The following is a 17227-nucleotide window of genomic DNA, read 5'->3' as shown; positions in this document are numbered from 1 at the left end:
CCTGAATAAACTATTGAATAAAGAATGAGACTTTAATAATCCCCAATATGTAATCCTTAAACTAAAGTGTTGCCTTCACAATCAGGAGTTGACAGTCTGTCCTGTATTTGACAGACATTTTTCAGTTTCATGCTAGAGAACTTTCTTCTGTATTGTTGTAAGACAATTGTATAAGTCAGTGAGTAAAAGTAGATGGTCTTTTGAAAATAATAAGTCTGTCATTCATCAGGCAACTTGAAATAACTCTGGAAATTCAGTGTTTTTTAAGAAGAGTTTTTATTTTTTTCTCCATAATTACATCATTGTTTCAGTAAACGATTGTGTTTATTTCCTAGGAACAAAATCCTGAGAACCTGCATTACGCTGCCATTCACATCAAAGAGAAGAAAGCCAAAGGTGGGAGAGTGAAGAGAGAACAGCCTGAAGACGTTGTTTACTCTCACGTGAGAAGCTCCAATGCTGCTGCTCAGCGCTCACATCGCTAGTTTCCTAAGATGATCATGAGTGAAGATTTGGACCTTTTCACGCCTCAAATGAGCTCCAGTCTTTAATCTGTAGCTTTTTTTTCTTGTTAGTGATTGTTCTGCTGATTGAAATGAAGTCACGGTTCTCTGAAGGATGATGTGAGAACTGAGCTTTAGAGCGTGTGATCACTATGATCACACAGACTGATGGGCTCTGATACTGCATTGTCTTCATGTGAGTTATTGATATTGACCAGAAACTTATGCCTCAAATAATGCATGAAAAATGACAGTGATGTGCAAAAGTCTAAGCAGCTCAGGTTAAATTACATGTTCAAACTTCTGCATACGACTGTAAGCTTGTAAGTGGTTTAGCTTCAGATAAGTAGCTGATGACCAATTGGTCATTCACTTTAAATTAATAGTTTGTTTTTCTACCCCAAGTGCTGTTTTAATCACAACTTTACATTAAAGACAACAATAATGTTTTGTGTGGTGTTTTAATAAGACATCCTGCTTGTTTAGAAAGAGAACCAATGATTTTCATATATATATATATATATATATATATATATACATATATATATATATATATATATATATATATATACATATATATATATATATATATATATATATATATATATATATATATATATTTCCAAATAGATTGGAAACACTATGAATGCAATAAAAACATAATAATAAATAAATTACTTTTAATTATTAAATCCAATAACATTGTAAATTATTTCTAACGTTATTCAGAATCAAATGATGTAAAAATAGAATGTCACACATCATTCATGTATTCACTCATATAATATTTTAATCAGTGGTGTTTTCCATTCATTTTCCACTAAATATTTTTATTCAGGGGGGCTTGGATAGTCACATCCACTAAACTCAGAATGGGAACAGGATTCAATCAGTTCTGAGTTGGAAGACATGGAACTAAAATTTCACTCTCCTGCATTAATATATATAAAACTGTAGTAGATTATATTTTATTACTTTATTCATATACTTTCAAATTCATGCCAGATTTACATAAATCCATCTATGATGCTGTTTTCTCTTTGGTGCAGATTTCAGCTGGTTTAACTGGTCATTTAAGCAGATTTAGATTCAAGCAAGTTAAATGTTTTCTAAAGTTCTTAAAAGACACATGACATTTTACACGTCAAACTCCTTTTCCTTTGTGTTTCTTTAAGGAAAACTATGATGATGCAATTGTGATTAAATGTATATTCTATATGTCGTGTTTATACAAGAATACAAGCATACAAGAATTTGTTCATTCTTTTATTTACAAGCAGTCAGTATTAAAATAGGAAAGTCATAAATGATTAGAATTATAACTGGAAATGTTATTATAACAATTTATTCCCAAACAGTTACCAAAACTCTGTATTCTTATTTCTAAATAAAATATAATTGAAAGACATAATTAGATCAAGTGAATGAAGCACATTACTTGATTCTCTGATGATTCATAAGTCATAATTCATTAAATATTACTGAACAGACATTTACAGAATAATGTAAACAGGATAACATGACTTTGTGATTGTGACAAAACCAAATCTCCATTTATTTATTTATTCATTTATTTTTATTTTTGGAGTTGCAGTTTATATTGTGTTAAACTAGTATGATCAGCAGACAAATAGAAATGATCCAAAATGACTTCCAAAAAATCCATTGTATTAAATTCTATTAAAAACTATAGACTTTTCCTCTTTTTCTGTAAAGTTTGTATGTTGGAGATACAGTTATATGCAGAAGCATGTGGAGGCTTTTTCGGTCTTGTGTTCAGTAAGTGAGGCGCTTCTCAATGTGGTTCAGATTTAATAATTGACTTGGTATTTGAATAAAATTCTGCTTTTGAGCACCGAAAACTCCACAGTTCTTTTAAGTATGGATGCATGTGAAACTTTCAGAGTGTGGCAACATGAGTGTTTGCATTTTTTTCTATTTGGTCCCAATTTATATTAAATGTCTAAGACAATGTAAATACAACAATACATGCAACAGCAATGTAACTGCTGGGGATGCATTCAGTGTCCAGTTTATGTAAACACCGTTTATGTAAACACATATATGTATCAGATTTAGTTCACTTCACTCATCAAATAGTTGCAGCAGACAGCATCATGTAGTTACAATGTGTAATAAAGTGAACTGCTATTTTTCCACAATACTGTTCTGATTGTAACAAGAGATGCTACTGTGCATAGTATTAAAGTATTTTCACTGAAGCTGCTCAACAAAAGCCAACTTTCCTAACATTTAGCTAGTTATAGTAGAAAACTTTGGTTTAAATAGCCAAAGTTGTGGGTTTGAACCATTCTGTAATATAATGGTGACAGCACATCTTTAAGTGTAGCATTTATTAATGCATCTAATTATTTGTGTTGTATTATAATCCCAAAAGTTATGTCTGGATTATTTAATTTCACTGTATCTACAGGGCAGCTATATTTTCAGTTTTTATAATGTGTGTAAATTTCATGAAGGATGGACCAAAATAAAATCTGGTTCACTTATATATATATATATGCTGTGATTCCCATTTTTGTAAAGCTGCTTTGTGACAACATCAGTTGTAAAAAGCGCTATATAAATAAATTTGATTTGATATATATATATAACAGCAGCATGGACCACAGCCGTATGAGTATGAGGTAGAAGGTGTACATCTTAATACTGGTAATGTATAAAGTGACATGTGTAGGCATGATATAGTGGAGGCATTGATTCAGTACAGCAGCAATAAAATAAATAAGTGGACATGAAGTGCCATTGCAGTGATTGTTCAGTTGGAATTTGAGAGTCTTACAGCTTCAGGGAAGAAGCTGTTCCTCAGTATGGTAGTTTTGCTCTTAATGCTCCGCAACCTTCTACCTGAGGGAAGTGGTAACTTGATCAAATTCATCAATCAATTTCTTGAATTTTGAAGATAATAATAAGAAAATATGCTGTTACAGATATCAAAATATTTGTGTAAATTATGTAATCTTCTGTAAATGTAATTAAAAACTAGCTGACACAAATATTTATTCAAATAAACTGCATTGTCTGAAACATTGAATACACAATAAATAGTAGCAATGATATTCTATGTACTATTAATTAATTACACAGTTATTAGAGGTGCTACATATAAAAAGAGTTTTGTTTCCTAATTTTGAATCTGACTTTTTAAAGGTTTTGGGAAGTGGACTATACTTTTAATTTCACTACTTTTCCATTATGCACAAAATGCACAAAAGCCTGTTGTTACTAGTAGGTGGCAGTGTGAGCATTGGCTGTGTTTTGGGTATCAACTGTGGTTTCATACTTCTTTTCTCTCAGACTTGAGAGACTATAGTGAATATAAGCCACATCTTCTGTCTAATTACTTCATTTCAACCCTGTTTTACAGGAACATTGTCAGACATGCAGGACACTGACTTTTAAAAGAGTATCATGGAGAAAATTCTGTAACTGTTCAAATGTTTTTATTAATGGCTCAAAGTATTTATTGGTCACTGTTGTGGTCACTATTGTATGGTATATATCATTGAGAATATATGTGAGATTCTAAGAAAACATGCGTGGAGTTATTTTTGCAGTTAGCCTGTTTTTCCAAATCCTGACTTTGATTAAAGACGAATTCCACCCATTTAAAAAACATTCTGCATAATTCAAGTGAGGGGAAGTAAACTAAGTCATTCAGAGTGGTCTGATGTGAAATGGTTCACTGTATATGATACTGCACTGCGTTGGTGTTCTGACTTGGCCTGAATTAAAGGCCTAGCTCTAATAGTCTCATTATACATTCATGTCTTACATTCTTACATACCTCACATATATACATTCATTTCTTTGTAGACTCCTGATCATTCAGTGTTTCTTCTGAAATCAAAGCTATTTGAAAACTATTTGAAAGCCATTACTTATTACATACTAAGTATTATTCTTGAGTAACTACAGGGACTTCATTGCAAAGTAGGTGAGCTATTCTTAGGTTACAGAAGTGTGCAATAAAAATTTCCGCCCCAGCCCTGGAAGAGGTTACACAACAAGCAGACCCAAAAAACTCAAATTTCAGCAGCCAATGACCTTTGGATTTGATCTACTGAGGCCAACCAGCTGATTGTACTCTGTACTTAAAATAAAAGCTGTGTTCTTCTTCTATGTTGAGTGTGAGGTTAAATTAATTAAGTTTTTACATATCTTCACTAAGGGCGCTAAGAATCGACTGGAGTGGACTGTTTTTTTTTTAATGGTACATTAAAATCATAATTAACAAGGAAGTCAGAAGAATGACTGGTGGGAAGAAAAAAAAACAAAAAAAAAACCTTGTGACATTTCCCAGCCAATGAGATCTCTTGAGCTCAGCATACTAATACAGTTTCCTGCTTTGATAATAAGGTCGCTTGTCAAGTTACTTCAGATAAGTTTCTTACAATGATGATGATGATGATGGCTCCAATGATTCTCATTTTATCTCTCTACATCATATGTAAGTTATGAATTTCACAAAAGTTATTTTTAAATTCTGCACTTGTGTAACTTCTGTTTGTAGAATGTCATCCACTGTTTTTCTTATTGCTCATAATTGATTTCATGTCATTTTGTAGGTCTTGTTGAAGCTGTGCAGCTTAATGAGCAGTTTATCTCAGTTAAGACTGGAGAAAATGTTACTCTGTCTTGCAAAGTTGAAAAGTCTGATACTCAAGTTAAGGTTTGGTACAAACAACAACTGTGGCAGAAACCTAAAGAAGTGGTATCAAAGTTAGACAAGAAACCTCCATTCATTTTAAATGGTTCAAAATTCAGTGTAAATGAAGATTTTTCTCTGACTATTAAAGAAACTTCTGAAGATGATGAAGGAATGTACTTCTGTGGGAAAACTAATGGAAAAACATTCACATTTTCTAATATCATAGTCGTGGCTGTGACAGGTAATCATATTATTGCTTTTAATGTATAATCATTTAAACTCATTTAAAACTTTTCACAATAGCTTTTTTTTAGTAATGTTGCAATCATATTACACAGGATTTATTATGTTTAGAACAGAACATTGGGTTAATGTCTTACATTTTAAATGATTAACATAATACCATTTTTGATCAGGACATAATGTATCTGTAAGTAAGACATCCTTATTATATTCACCAGGGCATCCTCAGTTAAGCATATCAGTGCTCCAAACTCCAGTATGGGGGTCAGTTTCTCCAGGAGAGTCGGTCACTCTGCAGTGCACGGTCCTCTCTGAGATCAGAGCAGCAGATCTCAGAGTGCTCTGGTTCAGAGCTGCTGCAGGACAATCCTTTCCTGAAATCATTTATACTCATCAGAACAGCAGCAGCCGTCAGTGTGAGATCAGCTCTTCTACAAGCTGCTCTCTGTATGAGTTCTCTAAGAACATCCTCGACCAGCACCACACTGGAACTTTCTACTGTGCTGTGGCTGCTTGTGGGAAGATCATTGTTGGTAATGGAGCATCAGTCCACTTAAGTAAGTCTGTGTCTGTTTATGTGCCTGAAAGTTTTAAATAGTATAAAGCTGTTGGTTCCTGGTTAACAGTGAAATGAAGGTGTATCACAAAGTCTAAAACTGTTTTAAATTTTACAGCATTCTAAAATCATGTGGACTAAATTCGTTAGTTTTTGCATGCTGCCATAAACCGAACATTAATAGATTTAGGCCTGGTTCTGTGGGACTTTAAAAGTAGGCAAAGAACTGTCAGAAAAGCTTTGCTGAAAACACATTTAGCCAGCCCACCTTACTCATACCAAAGACCAGTGCTGTAGTGTGGAGAACACCTTTCTGGTATGTAGAACGGCTCTGACAAATTATACTTCTTTTTTCTGAACATAAAAGAAAATAAAAAATAAAAAAAAATAAAAATCTGTAAATTCCCAGTAACTTAAAGTAGGTACTGTAATAAATATGAACACACAATATAAAGTCTTTTCTAATAACAACTTCTCGTGAAGTATTTACTAAACATTTCACTAAGAATCTGCAGGAAAACATGTTACATACAACATACAAGCTCCATAATTAAAATTGAAGCTGCAGCTATATAGTACTAAAAGCAATGTGGGAGAGTCAATGTATGCCTGCGTTAGCTTGGCGCTATCATAACACTGCAAAACCCAAACACTCTTAAAACAGAAAGTCAATTTGAAATTGTAAAATATAACTGTATACAGTTATATTTTACAATTTCAAATTGTAAAATGTGTATATATACACTGCTTTTCACTGCGTTCATCTAACTCAAACTTCCTAGTTCAGTCAAACATTCTAGTAACTTTGAAAAGCAACACTTTCATTTGTTGTGCAAATTTCTAGTTCACCCCACCATCAGGAGATTGTAAGTTTGAAACCCAGTGATCCCACATTCATAGGGATCCCTGTCCATACGAGAAAGCCCAATTCATGCCCCTGTTGCCCTTTCTTCCCCTTGATACCCTTGATGCATGGGCCTGTTTGCATCTTCTGTTATTGGTCCTGATGTTTACTTATGTTTACTTATCCAACTTATCCATGTAAAGCTCTTATATCATGTTATTCCTGTGAAGCACTACTCTTCCACAGAACCTAGTTGTGTTTTTGTCTTGTGGTTGTAAACTCCACAAACTAAGTTAAAGGCTGGATTTTCCAGTATTTTTGATGATATATTCACAAACAATTTCCAGCTTGCTTTCCTTCTATTTTTGAATAACCATGCATCTTTGAGTGAATACATTCATTTGTTTGTGATGCTTTCTGAATGGACATCATTGGAGTCATGCTGAACAGTATTTTGTTAGCAACATTAATCTAAAGAAGAACTTTATCTCTATGACCTGTGCATCATTCATAGATTGAGCTGAAGCTCTTTTCATTGCAGTGAAAGATCATGATCTGCTGCTGTCCAGGTTTGAACATCTGTGAATGTTAATATACAGTAGTATCAATTGTAATGTCTTACAGCGAGTCCCACCGTGTTCTATCTGGGAGCAGCTTTGGGAATCTGTGTGATGGTGATCTGCATTCAAGCCATTCAAATCTGCAGGGGTGAGTGTAGCTTAATCTATTATGCACGATGTTATTATGCTTTTGTAAATAAAGATTGATTATGAATTTTTAAAAGACCCTTTACATGTCTCTCTTAAAAATGCAATGGTTTGGTAATATTTACTGAACATGTACAAAAGAAAGAAAACAAGATATTAAAAATCAAAAACTTTGGTCAGGCCTGACCTCACACTGCATGATGCTAAGACAGTATATGTTTGTTTTCTGCGGTTCAGGTTATTGTAATACATTGTTCTCTGACATCTTCAAAAAGAGTATAGACAAACTACAGCTTGTATCGAATCAGCAGAAAGAGTTCTTACATCAACGCAGGAGAGTGAATATATTACTCCAGTACTGGCCGCACTTTACTGGACACATGTTCAGTATTAATAGACTAGCACCATTTATTCAGTTGAGCTCAACATCTGCTCCCATTTGTTCATTTATACTGGCTTTTATTTGCCTTCCTTTTATAAGCATTTCTGCATTTTAATGTATGAAAGCTGCTATCTAACTACAAACTGAGTCTTAAAAAAAGTGACCAGCACTGAGGTCATATTCTCTGATCTAAACTCTATATATGACACTGTGATCTTTCTTTACTCCATCATAGGGAGAGATCATGATTTGTTGGTGGGGAACAAAGTCAGTCAGGTACTACATGTTCTCTCATCCACACTGACACTGTTTAATTCTTATAGAGTTCTCTAATCTTCAGCCTTTAATATTTCATATTCATCTCTACAGAACTCTGCTGCTGTGGAGCTGAATTATGCAGCCAAAAGCCTGAGAATGAAGAGTGGACGCTCTGGTCACAGTGTTTACTCAGAAGTCAGATACTTCTCAGTTACTGACCCCAACAATCACTGACTCACTGGACTCTCTTCTCTTGTAGCAGCAGAAGTGAAGTTTGGGGATGTTTTCTGTTACTGTCAGCTTTGTAATCTGTATCTGTTTATTTGTGTTTGTGCTGATTTCAGTCAGGATCTACAATCAAGTGCTTCACTTTGCTCTGTGCTCAAAACTGCATGACTGAAAAAAAACACAGTCTGGTTTGGTATGAAGTGTCAGTTCTCTGAAGGAGCCGAGCGAGAGCAGTTTTAGAGTGTGTGGTCACTTTAGTCATTCACACGTGGCAAACGCTCATGAGCTCAGATGGTGTCTGATATTGTGTGGATGGAAATATAGAAGATGTGTTTCAGGTTGTACTGAGATCAGATCCATATACACAGTTTATTTGCTGAATTTAACACAATAATAAAATATGAACTGTGTAACTGCTGTGCATGTCCTTATATACAGTCTTTAACCTTAGATTCTAGTGTTTTATTTTATTTCATTATTCCTGCCTTTTAATCTCTTGATGCAGTTTTCTTAAAAAGTTTGCTCAAATATTTTGATGTGAAAGCTGAAATTCTGTTGATATGTTTAATTTTTTACAAATTGTGGCTTTCAGGAGGAAAAATGCATTTAAATTTATTATTTTCTGAATAAATTAACCGATGATGACATTGGCTTGCAGCACTCTGGTGGTGTTATGTTTATTATCAACTGAAGCATTAAAAATGTTACTGTAACTGATTTTAATGGTAATATCTGAAAGAAGCCTTTTGCAATAGAATAGTGGTGAAAACTACTGAATAAATCTTGAGTGTAAATGTGTGTAGCTGGTTTTGAGAACTTGCTGTCCACATAATGAAGCCATGTTTATATCCTGCACTGCTGTGAAGAACTAAAGTGTGTTTAATGTGTAAATGTTTTAAATGTGCTTGTTAAATAATTTTCATGAAAGGTTTTTGTTCTACGACCATGTGAAGATTTTTTTACATAAAATAAAATAATGTAAGATGTCAAATAAAATGGATTAATGAAGTAATAAAACATTTAATAGCTACAAGATTTAATAAAACCCTGTATTTTACATGAATATAGTGTTTCTCTTATGTGTTTGTTTACGTGTTTGTTTACATGAATCCATGTATTATAGCTCTAACACAAACAATATAAACATGTTTAGATGCAGATTCTTATTGAAACCTGTCTTTCTGTACTTTGTGATGGAGAGTTAAAAGGTCATTTTCCAAAAATTCAAACCACACATCTGTGCATCACTGCTTTGAGGACAAAACTTTAAATCTACATATTTGTTTTTGTTTAATTTTGTGCTTATTTTGAAAACTTGTTTAACATATAACATATTTAAATAAAGTAAATGTCTCTTATGCAGTTATTTTGATTTTGAGAAAAATCACAAATCATTACCGTGTAAAATCATTTTGTAAATATCACAGCTTTATCACAGCGTTAGTAACTATATAAAATAATAATGCAATAATAAATCTAAGTACAACAACAAAATCAAAGTTAAAAACAAAGTCAGAATCTGTGTTTTGTTTATTAATGTGTTTATGACCAAAATTCTTTACAATGTCTAAAAAAATTCATGACTGAAAGAAAGAAGTATAAGAATTCAGAGACAATTAAATCTCTCTAACATTGTTACTGAAACCAAAACAAGCCAACATCCTTTTTCTAAAATGAATCTGGTCTTCAAACTTTCACAGGCAGAAATTCTGAGCTCCTCACATTTGACTGCTTCTCTGTAGAGCTGATAGCAGAGACGATGACAACCATAACCATAAGAGCTCACACAGAGCCCAGAGCACTTTCTGTGGCCAAACAGATCAAGTCAGCAGACAAAAAGAACCATGTGACTTTTACCAGCCAATGAGGTTCAGTCTAAGAACCCAGGGAGCTAATGCAGTAAGATGCTTTGGTCATTTACAGCCTTTAGAATATTTGCCTTCAAGTTGTAGCTGTTGTTTTTCTGATGATGGATCCAGCTGTGATTATCATCTTACTTCTCTACAGAATAGGTAAGTTTACCCCAAAAAAAAAACCTTCGTATTAATTATTGCTCATTATGGTTTGTGTCTTAAGTTTCATTGCAAGTTTTTTGTTATACTGAACTTTGTTTTACAGATTCTACTCAAGCAGTGAGAAATTCAGAGCCGCTGGTCATCTCAGCTGAGCCCGGTGAAGCGGTCAATCTCACCTGCACATTTGTAGACGACTCAAATAAAGAGGTTAGGATGTGGTACAAACAAAGACTGGAGCATGCGCCACTGGAAGTGGGATCAAAGTTAGAAGACAAACCGGCTATGATTTCAGATCAAGTCGACAAATCGAGATTTAAACTCAACAGAATAGCGAGTGGCATTTCTCTCAGTATTGAACGCGTCACTAAAGAAGATGAAGGAATGTACTTCTGTGGAGAGGCTGGAAAGAAAACGCTGGACTTCTCTACTGCTACATTCTTAGCGGTCACAGGTAACATTTAATGTTCTCTGCTTCAGTTTTCTGCTTATTCATTCAGCTACAGCAGAATGTAAAGGACATTGAATTGTTCTTGTGTATGTGAACTTACCTTTTCATTGTAAATACTGTTACAGCTTTTACCAGAGGCCAGTTTAAAATATAATATTGCTGTTTCTAGTGCAAATATCCAGCATTATAATGCTGTAAATATCTATAAATTAGCACCATCACAGTCTATATTCATAATAGAACACATATCTCACAATTATGCTATTATTATACTGTCTTTATCCAGTGATGATACTGTTACAGTTGAATACAAATACGTACACTGTTTATATTAAATTTTCCAGGGCAGTCAGACATCTCAGTGCTCCAAACTCCAGTACGGCGGTCAGTTTCTCCAGGAGAGTCGGTCACTCTGCAGTGCACGGTCCTCTCTGAGATCAGAGCAGCAGATCTCCGAGTGCTCTGGTTCAGAGCTGCTGCAGGACAATCCTTTCCTGAAATCATTTACACTCATCAGAACAGCAGCAGCCGTCAGTGTGAGATCAGCTCTTCTACAAGCTCCTCTCTGTATGAGTTCTCTAAGAACATCCTCGACCAGCACCACACTGGAACTTACTACTGTGCTGTGGCTGCTTGTGGGAAGATCATCTTTGGGAATGGAACATCAGTAGAACTGAGGAAGTCTTTCTGTGCACTTCTAGGCACCTGTGTAGCAGATGGAAAATGCTTTTTGGGGCTTGAACTTTGTTTTCATGTATACAGTATGTTTACAATTCCTGTCTTACAGAAGATCCTGTAGATCCTGTAATGCTGACTCTGGCAGTTTTCTCAGCAGTGTGTGTGGCTGTAATCTGCGCTCAAACCATTTTAATCCATAAACTAAGAAAATCTGAGCATGGCGCTGGTGGTAAGTGTTCATTATGAGATGAAGCTGAACATTTAGATAGAAAGAAAATAGACTTACTAAATAAATGTAGCCTCCACTGTATCTGAAAGTGACTGTGACGTTTTATCTTCTCTACAGAGAAAGTTCAGCAGGGGGCTCTGAATGAGCGGACCACCAGACAGGTACTCTTTATACACTTACTCTGAACTGCATGGTCTCTACTGAGGATCTTATATGGTTAACATTTCTTCAATCAACAAATCTGCCTTTTTCTGTTTGGAGCTCTTAGTGAACATGCACAATAAATATTTGGATATTCAGTCATATTCAAAAGTTAAAAAAAGAAAATATTATTTATAATAGTATTGCTGATTTCCTAAGGGAACATAAGGTAACACATCTTCAACAGAGAACAAGGTGAATTATATGTATATAAAATCTACATTTTAATGCAACCTTGTAAATGTATTTTCTGAGTTTAATGTATAGGAAAAACTATATATATAATAAACACAGTTATGATTTATTACTTCCATTAAAATGTGTAGAAGTGTGTTCTCTGTGGGTGATTAGTATCACCTTCAAAATAAACAAAACATGTCTTTGACCAGGGATGCCCAAACGTCTGCAAACAACAATATGCTGTCACATATAGCTAATTGTCATCATTTACCTTCCTATAGACTCTATAGGCTCAACACGGAGTCAGCTTGATTTTTGAGTTTATTCGTTTAGAGTTAATATGAGTTTAATAAGTAATTAAAACTTAAAAAATCATAAAAACACAATGTGTTCTGTTTTAAAGTGTTAAACAATGTTTCAATAATTTGCCTATTGGCTACCAATATTCTAAATTAAATAGCATTTCATGGATTTTTCATAGTCAAAAACATTCAAAGTAGAAATATTTGAAAATTCAAATTAACACATTACCAACCAAATGTTGATTTTTTCCCCCCCATATATCAGGAATTGGTTTTGAATTTGTGATTTCTCATGTCTGATGAATGATGACTAAAACATTATAATATCGGACACATTTTGAAATATTAGTGACTACTACTACTGCTACTGCTAATACTAGTACTACTGCAACTACCGCTACTACTACTACTAATAATAATCATTATAGTCATAATAATAATAAACAACTTCAGACCTGACACTTCCTCAAGTAATTTGCATAAATAGGACTTAAATGTCTATTTTGCTTTTTTATAACTAATACTACTATTACATGTGATTTTCCCAAAACAGAGCACTAGTTATGTATTAATATGGATCATTATGAAGAATGCACAAATAAATTATGTCTAATTTGAGTTTATTGAACGTACAAGATAAACCGCAAATATTTGTTTCTTAAAAAAAGTGTCCAGTAGAGGAAAGTTTGGGTCCAATTTTTTCTGAATTTGCTGCCCTGATTATTTTAAAACATATTACATACAATGGATAGAAACATTGTTCAGTCATTTTAATGATATCTCTAAAGCTTTGATACAGCTGACCATTCCAAACTTTTAAAAAGTCTACAATACATTGGTTTTGACCACAGAGCTACCAGCTGGATTAGAAATGATCTCTTTGGTACTTCGCAATGTGGCAAAGCTCTGGCACAGTAACTGTAGTAACACAGTAACTGAGGAGGTCCTTCAAGTTCAATCTTTGAGCCAGTAATACTTAATGGCTTAGCCACGTTCATTATTCATTGCAAAGTATTTTTATATGGTGTTGACACCATTCTACTTTTAATGATAATTTTATAGTGCCTTAAAATCAGCCTCAAACAATCATAAACGAGTCATAAATGTTGACAAAAATTATTTTTTGCTGTTGTCCAGAGCCTCTAATAGCACTTTTAACATCATAACCCTGACTTTGGCATATGGCTAGATGAAATGCACTTACATATTACACATTATGTTAGCAAGCTTATGCAAAAATAGATGCAAAATGTGGCTTTCTGTATTGTAACAAAATGTGTTTCTCAAAGTACTCGAAGAAAAAAGATATACAGATGTGCATCTGCTACTAGTCTTAAACCTATAGACTCTGTTTACCACTCTGCCTTAAGAATTATTACTAGTGATGCATGATCTCAGACTTGTTCCAGTGATTTTATCACCCTTCAGGTGTCGAGAGCTTTTAGCTACAGAGCACCCAAGAGCTGGTACTCAATACAGGAAACTCTGAAGCTTCACTCACTGACACTATATTAACATTTTAAACTTTAGTTAGTCTTTAACCAGCTTCAATCAGCCTGACAGTTTCTTTAGATTCTAGTTAACTTTCTACATGATTTCAGTGATTTACCATATTATTTACTATGCTTTTTATTTATTTTATTATCAACTTTTACTTCAACTTTAGTTATTGTTTAAGTTTGTTTTTTTAAATTTTCCATCCTGAAATGTATTTATTTTTCAACACATTTTATTGGTTTAATCTGATTTTAAAAGTTTTTTACTCTTACATTTTACTATTATGATTGTTCATTTTATTATTATTGTTATTTGTACTATATTGCAGTCAATTCTCTTTCTTTTCTGTTTTCTTTAGATCCTCCTTTCTGAACAGGCTTATATATTATGATAAATGTGTCATTGTTGGTGGAACAAAACCTTGTATCTCCAAAATGATAACTTTACAGAAGAAAGCAAAAAACCTTTTTTTTACGTTTAATGTAAGTCAGTGGAAGTAGAAATTTTTCCAATTGATTTTCGCGTCATTTCTTTTGGTCCATTCTTCATGAAATTTACATACAATGTAAAAGACAACAGGCGTTTTCAAATTATGTCATGTTGCTTTGCTCAATGATACAATCAGGAGTTTGCAGTCTGGCCTATATTTGACAGACTAATATTTCTTTTCAGTTTCATGCTCTACATTATTTTAAGATGATTGTCTGAGTCAATGAGTAAAACATTTTACCTGCAATAGAAAACTGATTCTCTTTCATCAGCCAACTTGAAGTACCTCAGCAATTTCTTCAAGTTTGTATACATATTTGAGTGGATGATGATGCTCATTCTTACAGGAACAGAACAGTGAGAACCTGCATTACGCTGCCATCCACATCAAAGAGAAGAAAGCTAAAAGTGGGAGAGTGAAGAGAGAACAGCCTGAAGACATTGTTTACTCTCAAGTGAGAAGCTCCAAAGCTGCTGCTCATCGTTCTCATCGCTAGTTTCCTAAGATGATCATGAGTGAAGATTTGGACCTTTTCACACCTCAAACGAGCTCCAGTCTTTAATCTGTCACTGTTTATTTCTTGTTAGTGATTGTTCTGCTGATTGAAATGAAGTCTCGGTTCTCTGAAGGATGAGTATGTGGTCAATATTGACCTTTATTGCCATTCTTATATTTGCTGAAAGTAACATACTGGGGGAAAAAATAAAAAAACATACAACATGGTCTGTAAAACTTAAACAGAACAATCAGTTTTGAAAATGTGTAAACATATTTTTAATAAGAAAATCAACAATACGTCATGTGACTGCGACTGGTATGTATCTATACTGATATGACTGTATAGATGTTACTGGTCCAGCTTCAGACTGGTAGCTGATAACCAGTTGGTCATTTTCTTTGATTGGATGGTTTGTATTGATACAGAAGGTACTGTTTTAATGATAACTTCAAATTAAAGATGTTTAATTCTCGTGTGTGATGTTCTTCATACCTCATAATAAGTAGAATGGAGATCTATAATTTTCCTAGCAAAAACATTTTTCAGAATACATTGAGCTCTGTATATCATAACAACATAAACATAAATAAAAATTTGTGTATGATATTAGTCTGATTTAAATGATGTAAAATTATCAAAAAACCCCCCAATTAAAAAGAAAAAAAACGAAACACATTACACAGTATGTTAAACATTAGTCATCTGCTCACAGATGTAGTATATTAGTCAATGGTGTTAAATGCATTTTCTAATAAGTTGGGAACAGAATACAGTCAGCTCCAAATTCAAAGACATGGATCTGGAGTTTCACTCTCATATCATTAACATAACTGCATTAAGATATCATAAGATATCTTGGGTCAACCATCCAGAGCAATGGACAGTGCAAAAAAGAGGTGAGGAAGAGAGGGCAGGCAGGATGGAGTGGGTGGAGATGGGTGTCAGGGCTGATGTGTGACAGAAGGATAGCAGCACGAGTGAAAGGGAAGGTTTACAAAACAGTAGTGCATCCTGCTATGATGTTTGGTTTGGAGACTGTGGCTCTGTCTAAAAGACAGGAGGCTGAGCTGGAGGTGGCGGAGATGAAGATGCTGAGATTTTCGTTGGGAGTGACAAGGATGGACAAGATTAGAAATGAGCAGATCATAGGGACAGTGAAGGTGGAGCAGTTTGGAGATAAAGCCAGAGAGGCCAGGTTGAGATGGTTTGGACATGTGTTGAGGAGGAATAGTGGATATATTGGGCAAAGAATATTGGAGATTCAGCTGCCGGGTAGAAGGAGAAGAGGTAGACCTCAGAGAAGGTTTATGGATGTGGTCAAGGTGGACATGGAGATGGTTGGTGTGAAAGTAGAGGAGGCAATGGATAGGGCAAGATGGAGGCAGATGATCCGCTGTGGCGACCCCTAAAGGGAGCAGCTGAAAGAAGAAGAAGAACTGCATTAAGATGTCATAATGTAATGGATGATATTATTTTGTTTTCATCAATTGATATTCATGACTTCTGTGTTGCTGTTTTCTCTTCAGTGCAGGTCATTTGTTCTTGTTGGAAAAACAACATTAAAGACCTGTTAAATTAGTAGTAGTGTGTCTTCAATAGATAATGTGTATTTATTGAATTAACTAATATTTTTTGGTCATTTTTTCTTCCATTGATGATTCTCATTTACAAGCAGTCAGTAAAGTGGGAAGATGAAGGCTCATCATAAGAGAGAACAGATAGAACTGGAAATGTCATCATAACTAATTCAGCAAGTTATCAAGGGCTTTTGTTTATACCACATGTAATATATTAAATATAATATAAAACATAAAAAATAAATGTTTGTCTAACTTTTTAAACTCAGTTTGAAAGCTCCATTTGCCCTTCACAGTGTGTTAAAATGAATGTACCAACTGAAATGCTACAAAAATGATCTCACATTAAAGTATATTAAAAGCTTAGAATATTTCAGTTATTATTCATGAAATTACACAACAATGTTTTGAAAGTTGTGAAAGTACATTTTCTTTTATGACATTACAACATGTAAAAATCAAACTACTGTGTTTCTAACAACGTTTTCTGATTGTAACAGTAAGTGTAATAACTTATAATATGAGAGTATTTACAGTGTATCTGCAGGAAATGTCAATTTACCTAATATATAGCAATTAAGCACATTAATATACTTTCATGCACCCAACCAAATTGTTGGCTTTAAACCATTCTGTAATATGATGGCCATACATATTTATGTAATTCATTGAATGATTGTTGTATTGCACACAAAATCAGAAAAGCAATTTATGGATT

The 17227-nt window shown here is 33.9% G+C and overlaps 1 protein-coding gene across 1 annotated transcript; it reads left to right on the top strand.

The window, feature by feature from the left end:
• Positions 1-10313: 10313 nt before the first annotated feature.
• Positions 10314-14929, top strand: LOC119263834. Its single transcript, XM_037540371.1, has 5 exons — positions 10314-10405; positions 10512-10859; positions 11201-11617; positions 11881-11924; positions 14780-14929. The coding sequence occupies exons 1-5, from the start codon at positions 10360-10362 to the stop codon at positions 14927-14929; spliced, it is 1005 nt and encodes a 334-aa protein (XP_037396268.1). The 5' UTR covers positions 10314-10359.
• Positions 14930-17227: the final 2298 nt, after the last annotated feature.

Source organism: Pygocentrus nattereri, chromosome 8, assembly GCF_015220715.1.
Source record: "Pygocentrus nattereri isolate fPygNat1 chromosome 8, fPygNat1.pri, whole genome shotgun sequence".
NCBI lineage: Eukaryota > Metazoa > Chordata > Actinopteri > Characiformes > Serrasalmidae > Pygocentrus > Pygocentrus nattereri.
This window is presented reverse-complemented; position numbering and strand designations above follow the sequence as displayed.

Coding starts and splice junctions, on each gene's coding strand:
- LOC119263834 (XM_037540371.1), top strand. CDS start 10,360: ATGATGGATCCAGCTGTGATTATCATCTTACTTCTCTACAGAATAG. Junction 10,406..10,511: donor CTTACTTCTCTACAGAATAG/GTAAGTTTACCC, acceptor TTTGTTTTACAG/ATTCTACTCAAGCAGTGAGA. Junction 10,860..11,200: donor TACATTCTTAGCGGTCACAG/GTAACATTTAAT, acceptor TAAATTTTCCAG/GGCAGTCAGACATCTCAGTG.